The sequence below is a fragment of the Rattus rattus genome, chromosome 1 (assembly GCF_011064425.1).
Source record: "Rattus rattus isolate New Zealand chromosome 1, Rrattus_CSIRO_v1, whole genome shotgun sequence".
NCBI classification, from domain to species: domain Eukaryota; kingdom Metazoa; phylum Chordata; class Mammalia; order Rodentia; family Muridae; genus Rattus; species Rattus rattus.
The window spans coordinates 209,585,221-209,600,412 of NC_046154.1; the positions used below are offsets into that span (position 1 = coordinate 209,585,221).

Below are 15,192 nucleotides of genomic sequence, written 5' to 3' on the forward strand. Positions count from 1 at the left end.
GCCATCGCTCTCCCACAGCACGATTGGACATCACACCTTTCTGTAAGACACCTGGTCTGACATCACCATCTGTGTCCAGGGTTCCAGAAGGTTGAGAAGGATAAACTCCTCTGCTGTGTCAAAAAGGTCTTCGAATGGGGGCTGTATTTTCATGTAAATGTCTTTCTTCTCTTCCGGAAGGAGTCCAACGTCGAGACTGGCTGTCGGAGCGATGTATGTGGCAAAAAGATACTGAGAGAGGGCGTGGGACAGAGGGAAGGGGAGAAGCACAGTGGTTAGCACACACACAGGCAAAAGCAGCAGCAAAACCACGTACGGCACAGCAATGCTCCTCCTCTCCCTTTCCACTAGAAATTAGCGACCAGACATTGTGTGGTCAATTCAATCCTGTATGCCAGGCAAATCCTCTACCACTGAGTGACAGACACCCCAGCCTTCTAAACTGCTTTGAAGTATCCTTTCCTAGTCCGCCTGCACTCCCAGCACTCAGGGCACAGAGGCAGAAAGATCAGTTCAAGGTCACTTCAGCTTCATAGTGAGATCATATAGTGAGTTGTCATAGCCAACATGGGGCTACAACACTGTCTCAAATGAAAAACAAACAAAAGCCTTAAGAAACAAAAGCCAAGGTTATATGAGCTGAAAATCTGACTATCTTCTAATCTAGATGCCAAACTCCCAGCCTGCTTAATTGCTGAGTTCCAAGAATGGCTAATTGTCCTTTTTTTGAGCATAAAATGTCTCCATCTGGTGTCCAAAGCTGTGGGACAGATATAGGAAGGTGGTAGGAGTGAATAGGAAGATAGGCCTAGGACTTCCGATGGCCTCCCACAAATGTCCATCCTGCCTTCTCAGTTGACTTGTTGCTCAATCAGTTAACATATCTAGGAAGCAATTTGATAACAGTCATATCCCTCCCACACACACACACACACACACACACACACACACACACACACACACACACACATATTATATAATTATATATGTAAGTGTGTGTGTGTGTGTGTATACAAACACACGTTTTAAGGCATAGGAAGTGCTGTTCTTCACATGACTCAGACCTGTAGGACCAGCAGAGGCCAGGACCAGAGAAAAGGTCCAGAAGAGTCCCAGAGGAGCCCACAGAGGTTCAGAAATCCAAGGGAACTATGGGGAAAGAATTTACAGGCTCACCCTGTCACCTGCAGGACCCCAGGGACTCTGGGGCTCCCACCCTACCTCCCCACATCATAGCACTTGGAATCTGCTAGAGGTCCAGAGGACTCGGAGACTTCCCTGTTCAGCTCAGTTCCACTCTCCATGCTGTTCACTCTAAGGCAAACTTTGCACTTCACCACTTGTACGTCCATCTTATTCCCACGCCTGTTCTTCCTTCTTCCATCCTTACCCCCCTCTTTTTACCCAATTCTAACTTTCCATAGACTTAACAGTGTCTAAATCTGTGCCCCCAAGAGCATCCCAACTCTCCCCTCTGACCTACTTTATTGAACTCTGGTTATTATTTTTTTTTCAAAATCAACATTTAGCCCGTATACTTATCCACCTAACTTCCTTCCCACTCCTGATCCTAGTAACTAAAATCCAAGCATCCCCACACTGTCTCTGATTGCTTATCCTCCCACAGGTGTTGAAAGCAGAGGGCCAGTGTTGCCAGCTGCTAATCCAGTGTTCGAGTAGCTCTATTACCAATGAACAGTGGCTGTTCCGGGTGCCCACAGAAGAAGACATAAGCTTACACCAGACACCCCGAGCTCCTGAGTAAGCAATTACTCTTCTCAAGGACATACTACCGCTGCCACGCCTCGTGTGAGCATTGTAAATATGTCAAGTTAAAGAATATAACTGATAAAACATAGAGCAGGCAGCAATGTTATGTCTGATGTGTAAATTCCCACACAGGAGCATAAGAAACACAAAAAACCAAGTCAGTCTAAGTCTTCCAAAAATCATTAGCCCTCATTCATCTTGTGAGAGAGAGAAGACATCCTAGACAAAAGTAACATGGTTATAAATGTGTGCGAAGACACAAAAGGTGATGAGAGAAGACAGGCAGTGGGTGATTGGGAAGAAACAATGAAGAAAAACCAGCCTGAAATGTTGGGGATAAAAAGGCATTAAGTCAACAGAACATGGGACGGTCGTAGTGTCAGATTGGCTAAGGAGAGGCAGAGAAGCCATGTCTGCAAACAGGGGAGAGAAGGCGGGCAGCACAGCGTGGACACAGACAAAGTGGAAAGAAGGTGCCAGTGCACAAGTCAGGATGGACAGGACGGTCTGAAAGACCCAGTCTGTGGGAGTGAGCACAGAGGGAGAATGTCGTTCTGAAGGCAGAACGGTCCGAAAGGCTCATGCAGACAGTATGCCAGTTACGAAAAGAGATGCGGACTAGACACTGGAGACGGCTAACGACCAAAGACAGAAGACCAGAAATAGGGACTGCCCCTCATATTATAACTAAAACACTGAGCATGCAGAGCGATATCTGAAGTTGCAAGAGAAACATTAAGTCGCATACAAAAGCAGCTTCATCCAAATAATAGCAGAGTTGTTAACTGAAACTTTGAAAACTCAAAAGATTCTGGGCAGGTAGACTTCGATTTCTGAATGGCAGCTGCCAACACTAACTGCTGTACCAACTCCTATCACGGCTGAAGGAAAAATAACTTCCCATAGCTAAAACAAAGAGCCTATGACTACTTAACCATCTCTACCAAAGACACTTAAGGAAATCTTACATAACTAAGAGGGGAAAAGCATCCAACCATGATCGACAGGAAAGAATAAACCACACTAGAATATTAAAGCAAGAGGAAAAACCAAACACTGCAAAACCAAAATATGACAGGAATTAATGCAGATCTCTCAGAAACAGTTTTGAATATTAACAGATCCTAACTCCTCAACCAGAAGGCACTAGATCACAGCAAACACTGGGAACCATGTGTTTGCTACCTCCAAGAAACACACCTCATCACAAAAGGTAGATAACTGCCTTCAAATAAGCAGATGGAAACAAGGGTCAATAGACCTAGGGATAAGCAAGGGTCACTGCTCTAACATCTGACTACATACACTTCAAAAATAGTAAGAAAAGAGAAAGGTCACTACTTGTGACTAAGGGACCAGTCCACCCAGGGGACATTATGATTCTAACATGCATGCTAAAACATGCTGCGGCCAGTTTCATGCAAAACAGTACACTAGATGTAAAGTGACAGACTGACCCAAGCACCAAGGTCCCGGGTGTCAACATCCCACCCTCACCAGCTGACCAGTCGCCCACCAAAACACAAGAGAAATACCTCAATTAAATGCATTATGGACCAAATGGACTTAACAGGCGTCTCTAGAATTCTATTCCACCCAAACACCACAAAACACACATTCTTCTCTGAGGCCCATGGAACTTTCCCCAACATAGCTTATATTAGGGCACAAAACAGATTATGAACAAATTCAGGAAAACTGAACTAGTTCCCTGTATTCTAGCTGATTACGATGGAATAAGGACATAAACCAACAGCAAGAGAAGCTCTAGAACATGCTTAGGCCCGTGGGGGCAGGGAGCAGGAACACACTATTAACAATGAGTGGGTCCCAGGGAATCGAGAAGGAAAACTTTCTTGGAATCAAAAATAAAGCCACGGCATCTGAAGACTCATGGGATATACTGAGAGCCATTCCAAGAGGATGATTTTTAGCTCTAAGTGCCTACAAGGTCAGCGTGAGGGCAGAGAGATGCTTTAGAATGGGGGTAGGGCGCGTCCTGCTCTTCCAGAAGACCAGAATTTAGTTCCAGGGACCACACTGGGCAGCTCACACCTGCCTGCCTATCGTTCTAGCTGGAGAGGATTTGACACCCTTTTCTGGTCTTAAAAGGCAAATCTTTAGACAAACTAACCAAAGGAAAGAGAGAAGACCCAAACTAATAAAATTAGAGACAAAAGGCAGCCATTAAAATGAACATGAATGAGAAGATCATTAGATGTTACCTAAAATACAGATTTCACTAAATTGGAAAAAATGTTAAGTAATGGATAAATTTATAGACACATGTGACCCATAAAAATTAAACCAGGATGAGATAAACCGTTTAAACAGATGTATAATATGCAATGAAATTGAAGCTGTTAATTTAAAAGTCTCCCAACTAAAAAGTCAACACTATTTCTATATTGATTCACTGGTAAATTTTACCAGACCTTAAAGAAGAATTAGCACCGATGCTTTCCAAACTAGTCCATAAATAATGAAGGGACATTACTCAACTCCCCTTACAAAACTAGCGTTTTCCTGATTCTAAAACAAGACAAAGATAAAACAAAGAAAATTGCAGACCAATCTCTCCTGTGAACATAGAAGCAAAAATTCTCAACAAAATACTTTCCAACTAAATTCAAGAATACATCAAAAAGATCATTCATCAGAATCAAGCCGGTCTTGTTCCAGAGTTGCAGGGTTGGCCCCATGTAGGTGAATAACAAATGTAAGTTATATGGATGGGTTCAAAGGCAGAAATCACATGCTTATCTTGATGGATGCAAACAAAAGCTTCTGAAAAAAATTCCAACACCACTTCATGTTAAAAGTCCTGAAGAACTAGGAAAAGAGCTAGAGCTCTGTTTCGCAGGTGATATACATGACTCTATCCCTAAGAGATCCTAAAGACTTTCCAGACAACTCGCAGAATGGTGGCACGTGACAAAGTTAATATACAACAGTTAGTGGACTCCCTACATACCAATGACAAACATACCAAGAAAGAAATCAGGAAGACAATATTATTCAAATTAGCTTAAAATATCTTTAAATAATCGTAATATGGGTATTAAAGACTATATCTTAAACTGTAAAAATGCCTTACAGTTAAGAGAGATTCTGGGAGACGGAAAGACTGTGGAAGGCTGGGCCCCTGCTGGATGGTTGGGCCTCAGTGTGGTACTTATTTTTCTGGTCTCCTCCATTCTTTTGCTTTCTAGCACCTCAGGGATACTATTTATTATGGCCAAGTCATTTCTCTTTGTTTAAGTAGCAGCCACTGCTGACAGTCAGCATAACCTTTAGAAGTAAAGTTTGCTCTTCTTACTGACACAGTTTCTTGCCTTCTGTTAAGCTCCTTCTTGCCTCTCCAAGGTGACACAGGCAAAGGTGATAAAGGAATAAAAATAGGAAGAAAGAATTCAGTTGTTGATTCTTTTTTTTAAAGATTTATTTATTTTATGTATATGTATACACAGTCACTGTCTCCAGACACACCAGAAGAGGGCATCAGATCCCATTACAGATGGTTGTGAGCCACCATGTGGTTGCTGGGAATTGAACTCAGGACCTCTGGAAGAGCAGTCAGTGCTCTTAACAACTGAGCCATCTCTCCAGCCCCTCAGTTGTTGATTCTTAAAGGGTATGGCATTAGTTGTCCTGGGAGATGTAAGGACGTACAGTCTCACTCTAGATAAGACCAATGACAGGTCAGAGAGGATCAACTCTCTCACCCAGTTTACTCACCCACGGTTACTGGGCCTATCTATAGGAGCACAGGTGAGGAAGTCCTCACTCATGTGTGGCCGACCTTGTATCACTAAAAAGTATCCTACTAATGTGGCTGACTCCCAGAAGCTACATCTATAGAGCCCTCCCCTCCCTCCCTCCCCTCCCTTGCTTTCACTAATTTCATTGGCTTCCAGCGTTAACATCGGAATACAAGGCTGGACAGCTTGTTGCTCTTCAGAGGACCTGAGTTCTGTCTCCTGTACCTACATGGCAAGTGACCAGGGGATCTGGTCCCCTCTTCTGACCTCCGAGAGCACCAGGTATGTACGTAGTGCATATTCATCACGCTGACAAGCATTCATAAACATAAAAGAAATGCATCCTTAAAGATGCATCTCAAGATGCCCTCTAGTAATCAAGGAACACCTTCATGACAGATGACAAAGGGAGGAGATATATATATATATGTATATATATGTGTATATATATATATATTTATACATACATATAAAACATACCTAATCAAAGAGCTAAGCACCTTTATAATTTTTATAAAGATGAAATAATTATAAGTTGATGCTACCTAACTTTTTTTAAAGATTTATTTATTTTTATGTGCTTTGGTGTTTTGCCTGCACGTATGTTTGTATGAGGGAGTTAGATCCCATGGAACTGGGAGTTATAGTCAGCTGTGAACTGCTGTGTGAGTGAGTGCTCTTAACCACTGAGCCATCTCTCTAGCCCTTTTTGATGAACTACAAAGACTATATCATGTATTTCCTGAGTAACGTGTGCGATTATGAATTAGAGCATTATTGCATTACTTCGGGTCACCCGACTCTTTCTTTTCAACCACAGAAATAGCTAACAACACGGCCTCTGTTAGAGAGAAAATGCTCCCTTCATGTTCTGCACGGTCACTCTGATTAACCATAAAGCAGAGATCCACGCACAGCTGTGGCAGACCTGATTCCAACTTAAACCTATGATGTTTTCCCCAGGCCAGCAGGGATACAGCATTGCCTGTCTGTGATCAGACTGCCTGGCACTGTACACAACACAGCTCTTAGCTCCAACTCTCTCGGAGACGCTCAGAGGTTATATAATCAGGAAATGCATGCTGCGGCCTGCCCACACCTCTCTACACCTGCGTCTGTGACTCATATTCTTGGCAAGTGTGTCAACTGGGAGGGGGGCGAAAGGCCTCTCTCATAAAAAAAAAAAAAAAAAAAATCTCTTACAGCCAGGAAATTCTGGGAGTCATTCTCTTGTTGAACCAAACTCTTAATTAGACTATTTCACTGCTAAGAGGACGAGCAAGGGAAAAGGATGTAGGGTGGGTACCACAAGACAGGAAGGAGAGCTCAACAGAGGCAGGAGAGGGACTAGCAAAATAAACTCAAAGAAACCAAGACCAAAACCAATAAAAAGAGCATGGAAGAGGAAGGTTCTGACAAATCCTTTGCTTTGTAATGGGCATTACATGAAAGTAACGCTCACTTTGGGGGTGATAAGAAAAGATCTCACTAGTAGCCCAGGCTGGCCTTGGTTCTACAATCCTCCTGCTGCTGGTTCTCTGAGGACTAAATAGCCTCACACCCACTGCACTCATTTAAATAATTTTAAGCACGTTAGTTACTTAATTTGTTTACAAATGGGGAGTTTGCATTTTTTCTTCCTTAAGGAAATCCCAGTTCATCCTTAGAAAGGATGCCTGCAGGTCAGTAAGTACCTGAGAGACGGAGCAAACAATTCACGCAAACAAACAGATTTTATATTTCCCAGGCTATTTTGCATGCTGGATTAAAATATCAATTAATAATTTTAAAAGTCATGTTGAAAGTTAATAAACATCTGTAGCATTTGCTTGCCCTGTGTAGAGGCCTAGGTTTAATCCATGGAAATAATCACTGGTAGCAGTGAGCACGGTCTTGGTATTGTGGGCGCCCTCCTTTTAGACACCATGCGATTCAGACTCATCTTTACCATGCTGCTCTCCGTCTATCCTAGCAAGTCCACATAAGCCGACTCGAGAGATGAGCGTGCCAGGCTTCCTAAGTGTGTCTTTTTTATTTAGGCAATGCAAAAAGCAAGAAACAGTGTGACATTCCACAGCTGTGCTAGTTGGATTTCTCTTTGTACCAAATGCTAGCTGATGACATTGTGGAGCAAGATTTCGGTTACGCTCTAGGCCTCTGCGGTGTGTACAAGGATGAAGCGGGAGCAAAGCATTCTGTGCTGCAGGTGAGCGGCGCTGGGAAGGAGCCTTTCCACCCACGCGGGCGGTCGGAGTGGCCTGAGGAGCTGCTGCTTGTTCATATGAATACAGGTGCAAGAGTCAAGAACGCCAGCAAACACATTGCCACATTGCTGAGTCCCTGCCACCCAGCAGCTCTCCCTTGTACTTCCTTGATATACTCAAGGCTGGGGTGTGTGGGCCTTGACCACCTGCATCGCAGCTCGCATTGCATGATGTTTGACTGTCACTGCCAGGCCGGGACTGGGAGTGAGAGAGAGAAATAGAAAACTTTAAAGCCGGAAGATGTTTCCAAACCTACATGCTGTGAGACCGTAACACTGGCTCGCAGGACGTCTGGCAGAGAAGGCAGACAAAGAGGACACTAGTGTAGACTTCCCTTTGATGGTCCCAACACGAGAAAAGATGAGTGTGCAAGGAGGCAGGCATGCTCACCCTGCTTATCACCTTAGCTGTGCACACAGCGATTCCAAAGTGCCCATAAGGATAGAGGGATGTAGTGTGCTGGTTTACAACATAATAACTGGCAGAGTGTCAACATGATTTGGTAAAGTAACCAGAGACCTCTTACGTTTCAGTGGGCAGTGTCATCGAGGGTCTTTTTTTCTTTTAAAGCTCATTACTTGACTATAATGGGAAGGTCGGCAGGAGATAGTTTGAGTTCCCCAAGATGCCTAGCAAAGGAGTATGGGAAATAAAGGCCTGTCTGCAGTTATCACCTCCTGATGCTACACAGGTCCCCAGTGCTTGAGCGGCGGCAGAACCTGCCAGGGCCAGACAGGAGGCGGCAGGCAGGTCTCCTATGAAGCCCATGTGGCCACTTCATGTAGAGAAAGAAGAAGGGGAATCTCTGGGCCACAGAAATGTACAGTCCGATTGCCAGGTGTTTTGTTGTTGTTGTTTACTCATTCATTTATGTATTTTCTTAAATACAGGAGTGCTCTGTCTGCATGTACACCCACATACTAGAAGAGGACATCAGATCCCTTTAAAGATGGTCACCACGTGGTTGCTGGTTGAACTCAGAACCTCTCGAGAGCAGCCAGTGTTCTTGGCTGCTGAGCTCTCACCAGCTGCTTTGTTGTTTTTGTTTTTGTTTTTAGTCAACTCCCTTTAACGTTTACACTAAGCAAACTGTGGGGGACTTGCTAATCCTGGAGCAGAGGTAAGGTACCGTCTTTGGGAGGTACAATCACAGGACCACGAAATAGTTTCTAAAATGTGGGTGAAATTCTGAAGGTGGAGGGTGAGGGTTTCTAGCTCTACTGTTAAGGCAACTTAGAATGGCGAGATCAGGGTGAGCCTCCTTTGTCAGGGGAATGCTATGCTGGCTCAGCCCAGCTCATGGGAGCTAAACAAGAACTTTCAAAAATTTTGTGAAATATTAAATTTAGTCATTATCAAAAGTTAAATTACATAACCTTTTAATTGTAGAAATTATATTAAAATTGAAGATAGTGAACACTTAAAACTCAGTGCACCCTTTAACTCTCACTGCCATTCACAGTTGTCACGCCATCTGCCCCTGAAGTGCTCTCTGGTAGTGTGCTGCTGTACACGCCTTCTCGGCCATGTCAGGAGCTGGAAATCACCCAGACACAAGCGCAGGCTACCCCCCTGCCAGGACCGCCCTTCACAGTTAGGTGCTAAGCAGTCACTGTCACACCACAAGATGTTCTCTTTCTGTACCAAGACTACTAAAAGACGGAAAACGGGACTGGGGTGAGCAGTAGTTCTAACATAGCTAGAAGATGCCACATCCCACTGTCGCGTGCCAGTTTATCACACTTTCCTTACAGGTTGTTTAGTTCATCCCAGTTCTGGAACTGTGGACTATAATTCAGTTCCTCTTCGTTTCATCACAGTAAAGCCGTCTGGAGGAGAGCGACCGGTGCTTCCTTACGTTTGTCTCTTCACATTCTGAAGAGTATTCAGAAAAGGGCAGACTGTGACTTCAGCCTGACCTCTTGCAGCAGGAGAGAACCTGTCGTTTATCCTCCTGAGGAAGTATGAAGAGGAAGCAGCAAAGCATGAAGGGAAATAAATCTCACATTATTGGGTCTTAGCTTGGAGCCTGTCCTGCCTCGAGAGCCAACTCTCTTCACAGGTCACCTTGAGCAGAGCACAGCAGCCGTAGGCTCAGCCAGGGCAGCCAAACGCACTGCTGAGCTTGAGGACCAACGGCAGAGGAACGCAGGAGCCTCTCAACTGTGCTCAGTAACCCTCTGCTCTTGGAATCCATATAGAACACAGGGATGAAACTGTTCCCCAAAGCAAAACGGAGCTCTAGGAGTGTTTATAACACGGATATGAATACCCCGGTACCAGATACTTTCAGAGATCGCAAAATTTGGCAAAAAGAGAAGTGTGTTTTTACAACCACTCACAGCTCCAGCAGGCACAGAACCTTGTGATCTGAGTTCATATGAGGCAGAAAAAGAAAACACCAAGTAATCCAACCTTTTTTTTTTTTTTTTTTTTTGCAAAAGGAGGAAAAAATGATGGTTTTAATGACTTCTCACATCCCAGTAGGCGCTCAAAAACATTACTGAGAAGCCGTGCTGAGAGGATGAGGTACAGATGCAGCTGCACACATGGACTCCAAGTGAGGAGCCCTGCGTTGTTCAATTAGGAATCCCAAAGACGGGGATCGGGGATCCCAGAACAACGTGGAGACCGAGCAGACTGCGGCACAGATCCACGCACGGCGGGATTGCCAGAAGACAGTGTGAGGACAATCACGCGGAGGACGTCTGGCCGCTGTGCAGCCCTTACTAACGAGAACTCTGAGCAAAAGAACTCCAGAAAATGCTAATCTGGTAACAGAGGAACACTTGCTTGAATCTGTTTTGACAAAATGAAAAATCAGAAGGAGAAATCGGAACACGCTAAGAAAGCCAGAAACAAGCCATAAACTCAAGGAACAACATGAAGTGGAGTTTCAAGACTGACTTCAGCCATTGCTTAAGACATTTTGAGCAAAACCAATTAATCAAGTATATGGCAGAGTAAAATAGACAAAGAGCTAAAAAAAGTTCCTACCAAACAGTCAAAGGCAATCTAAATTGCCCAGGGATTTTATCATCTCGATTTTTATTTATTAAAAAACTTTAACAAAAGCAGGATTATTTAAAGGAAATATTTTACCTCTGAAAATAAATATAGAAATCAGTGGAGCAATAATTCAATAGAAGCAAGATTCTAGTCACTCTTTTGGTTTAAAAATCAGCAACAAAAGACTTGTCTCTCTAGGACCCCCTCCTCCTGCCCCATCTGCTGCCGAGTGGCTATGAGAGAGACAGTCGTCAGGCCAGCTGATGTTGCAACAGAAGGAGTGTCACCACCGTCACCACCGTCACCACCAAGAAAGGCTGCCGCAGGTTACCCCACTGAAGAGTGAAGTTAAGTCTCTGAGCCCTGCAAATACTCTCTCCAGTGAACCTGTCGGGCTGAGTGAGGATCAGCCATCTCAGGAGGGTCCTGTGACACTTCCCATCCTGGGTGCCACTACTAACCACGCTGTCTCACGTGTCCCTTCTTAGACACACAGGCGCTGTCCTTATGAAAGCAGGCCAGCCAGGGGCCATTCTATCTCCAGGCAGCTACTCACAGCCATTTTGATTGTTACATAGATGCATGTCTCAGAAGGCAATATAAAAGTTATTTGAGTGAGGTAGGTAGAGGGGATGAGATTTCACTATTGTTCCTGAGAAACGTGTATTAAAGTCAGACTTGGAGTATACATGTGGTGTCTGGAAAGCTAGGCTGGGGGTGATTGGTAAGACGGGTGATGGTGTATAAGGTTCAGGGAGCTACTTCACACCCAAACAGAAGAGTTGTCAGTGACCATTGTAGAAATACTGTAACCGTGATCACATATATAGCACGCTACCGAGACCGCAAGCTTTGCCAGTGGGTCATCTCATTCACGAGCACAAGCCACTTCCAGTCCTGAATACACGAGTGGACACAAAGATCAACCTCACAGACTCACGGGTCTGATGGGGAAACGACAAGGATGACGTTTAACATGTAATGCTCAAGAGGGTATTTCAAAACATTAAGGTGAAAGATTAGCAAGGTCACAGTCACGTGTAGAGGAAATTAATACTAAAACAGCAGCTCACACTATCAGGTCTGGAGTCATAATACTCAATTCTAATCCCAAGGACTCCTAGGGAATGCCTTGGGAAAGTCTGTTTTCTAATCCCCAGGACTGGGGTGGGGGATAACAAAAGTTCCTCCCTCTCAGGTTTGAATTAAACCAGCATATGAACTTATTGCCATAGAACCTAAGTGGATAAGGGGGATGGGGGTTCAGCCTTCCCTGGATAAGGGGGTTAGGGGTTTCTCTGAGGCTCATGTTTTCTATCCATGTGTGTGGATCTTCAGGCCGCATTAGACAGCTGGGCAAACCCCAGCCGTGGGAATGAATGGTGACTGTGAGGCAGAGAGCTGGTGGTGGCTGTGCGTGTTCACCCTGAATCCACTGCCCCAGCAAAGCAGCACAAACGGATGTAAAACAACCCTGCTGACTGCTCGGCGATTCACGGTGCCAGGAAACCAAGCCTGTCTGTTAACCCGGACACCACCTCTTTATAACTAAAACCAACAAGGCAACAAAGTCGGAGAGTAACTGCCCAGCACTCAGGAAACCTATCAAGACACTGAAATTTACCATAAAGCTCTAAGGAGGCCCACGAGTTCCCACAATCCCACAGGTCAGCCTCACCCTCACCCATGTCCTTTCATCTTTGAGGAAACACAGCTTGGAAATGCAGCTGCCCAGTAAGGAAGCAATGAGTTCTGTTAGAGCACCTGGAAACACACGCCTGCCTAGAGAAGCTCTTTGCTCTGAGCGCTTTAGTGCAAGCGTCAGGACCACCCTGAAATGCGTAGATTGTCAGAGGAGTTAGTTACGGTGATGGATGGGGGAGAGTAGACTCTCCACACACTGCTCCTCTTATGTCACCTTCTCTTTTTTCTCCAAATGAGTTTACGGTAACACCCGAGGTTTGGGCAAAGCTAAAGTGAGCTCATCTGTCACTGGGAAATGTTACCAGGGCAATGCAAGCTTTACAGGAAAAGTTCTGCCTGGACTTTTCTTCTCCGACCTTTCTATGGCTTCCTGAAACATGGGAAAGGCGGAGAGTGTTCTCCAACCTTGATGGGAAGAGGACTGTGGCCCACAGCTGTGTGCACTTTGTTCACTCACAGGCCCCTGCTCTGATCAGAGCCTACTCAAAAGCAGGTATCTGAGGGCATAGCAGTAAAAGTCTCTAGGCTAAGAGTCAAGCTTTTTTTTTTTTTTTTTCTTTTTTTCAGAGCTGGGGACGGAACCCAGGGCCTTGTGCTTGCTAGGCAAGTGCTCTACCCCTGAGCTAAATCCCCAACCCCAGAATCAAGCTTTTAATTGCTGGTCTAATTGCTATTCAGTTTATCTTGGTCACCTGTGGAGCAGCAGCAGCAGCAGCAGCAGCAGCAGCAGGAGGAGGGACGAATACATCAACTCTGGGAGAATTCCCCAGGTTGGTTACACTGAGCAACCACTGGATCCATACTTTCTCATATCGCGCCACAGAGTTGAGGCGAGGAAGGCACTAAGTAGTCTCTGCACTGGTGAGCAGATCCCGCACCATGTTACAACTACAGCTTCCTAAATTCCCCGACGCATGAATGTAGGTCCTGTGACATTTACCAGCTCAGATTCTGTGCTGTTGGAAACACAATGGAAGGCAACACAGCTGGGGAAGATGGCTCTGTGGTGAAATGCTTGTCACATCCCAGTGCCCATTGAGACAGCACGCAATTGTAATTCCTGGGGTATGAAGACAGCCAGCTCCTGGGGGCTAAGTTGGGGGAGCTTCAAGTTCAGTGAGAGGCCCTGTCTCAAAAAGTGATGTAGAAAGAGATGGAGGAAGAGACCTAACATCAACCTTGACCTTTTCCCTCGGAGTTGATGAGTGCTCTGAACTTCAGAGTCGTGTGACTGAACTTAGATACTGGGCCTCTTAGGGGTTCCAGACAGAAGCAGTCTCTTATGCAGTACTGGGCCAGAGGGTGTGGGCAAGCCAGTGGGTGAGGGAAAAGCCAGGAGTGGGGCTTCCTGTTGTCAAGATGGAGCCTCGCTATGGCTGAGAAGGCTGGAAAGACTCAGATTTAGTAGGAAGCTGCTGATATGAGTGAAATGGAACGAATCATTTTTGTATGTAAGGAGTTGCCATCAAAAGAAAGATTTGTGTTAAATAAGACTAAAAGGAGAAATGCTTTCAGCTCAAAAAATTACAGAAAATGAAATAAGTTCCTTGTTTCTAATATAATTTAGAATATTTATTTTTAAAATTATTAAAGAATTTTGAAATCACCAACTGTTACCTACCAGCAAAGAAGGAGAACAGCTCATCTCCACTACACAGCGGCACCTGTTTTGTTTCCAGCACAACTGGACTAGCTCAGCAGTTAGTTCTCGCCTTCTGGGAGAGCAAGCATCTCCAAGAACACTGTTCCTGTTCTTATATTCAGAGGACTCACAGTGTAAAGCACTTTTTAAAAGAAAATTATGATATAAATACATCCTTTTGCCCCTGACTCCTGGAAGTTGTCCTTTGACCTCCTTCCTCATGGTGTGTCATGTGTGTGCCTTTGTAGACACATGTACACACACACACACACACACACACACACACACACACACAGAATAATAAATCATGAAAATAAAAATGTCTCATGATTATTATGGGTTATAGATAAGGATGTAAAATATATATTTGAATTTAATATTAAAATCCACATTAATTTATGCAAATGACCCATTCTGCACTCCGCCCTTCACTTTGTGCTGTGCACAGTCATTCAGAACTATGGGCAGACTCCCAACATGACCCTCATGCATGGCATCTTGCACCTTTGTCCCGTCGCCCTGTGGCTCTGGCTTTCCACCATCCCCTTATGTCCAGGTTCTCATGTACTCGCCGTCACTCTGCCTGGAAAACTTTGTCCTTCAGTATTTTGGCTACGGATTTAGAAGGGTGTTTCATTTTCCACCCAGTATTTCTAGAAATTGTATAGAGGAGGCTTTTCAAGTCATCTGGGCTGCCAACATACCAGAAAGAAAGGCCCAGAAGGACAAGTCACATGTTTTCTGTTTGTGTCCACAGTAAGCAGCACACAGACAAGATTCTTTATACCTACTGAGTCCAGGAAACAAAACACAAACTTGCCTGTCTTCATCTTTAAAAGAGAAAGACAGTTACCTTTACTGAGAATTTCCCCTTGTGTGAGTCTGGTTTTCCAATTCACACTTTGTCTACTTCCACATCACTCCAAGATAAGAAATTAGCATTTAGAATGTGCCCAGCAGAAGAATGGCATAAAAAAAATCACTGAAGGGCTCATAATTCAAAATTACTAAACACACATGGAAAGAATCCACTGTCAGCAGA

The 15,192-nt window shown here is 44.5% G+C and overlaps 1 protein-coding gene across 1 annotated transcript in view; it reads right to left on the reverse strand.

The window, feature by feature from the left end:
- The window catches only part of Rgs22 (regulator of G protein signaling 22), a 104,585-nt gene that overhangs the window by 27,894 nt on the left and 61,499 nt on the right, over positions 1–15,192 (reverse strand). Inside the window, exon 14 of the mRNA XM_032885513.1 lies at positions 37–231. Coding sequence (XP_032741404.1) covers positions 37–231 — 195 coding nt within the window. The remainder of the gene's footprint in view (positions 1–36; positions 232–15,192) is intronic.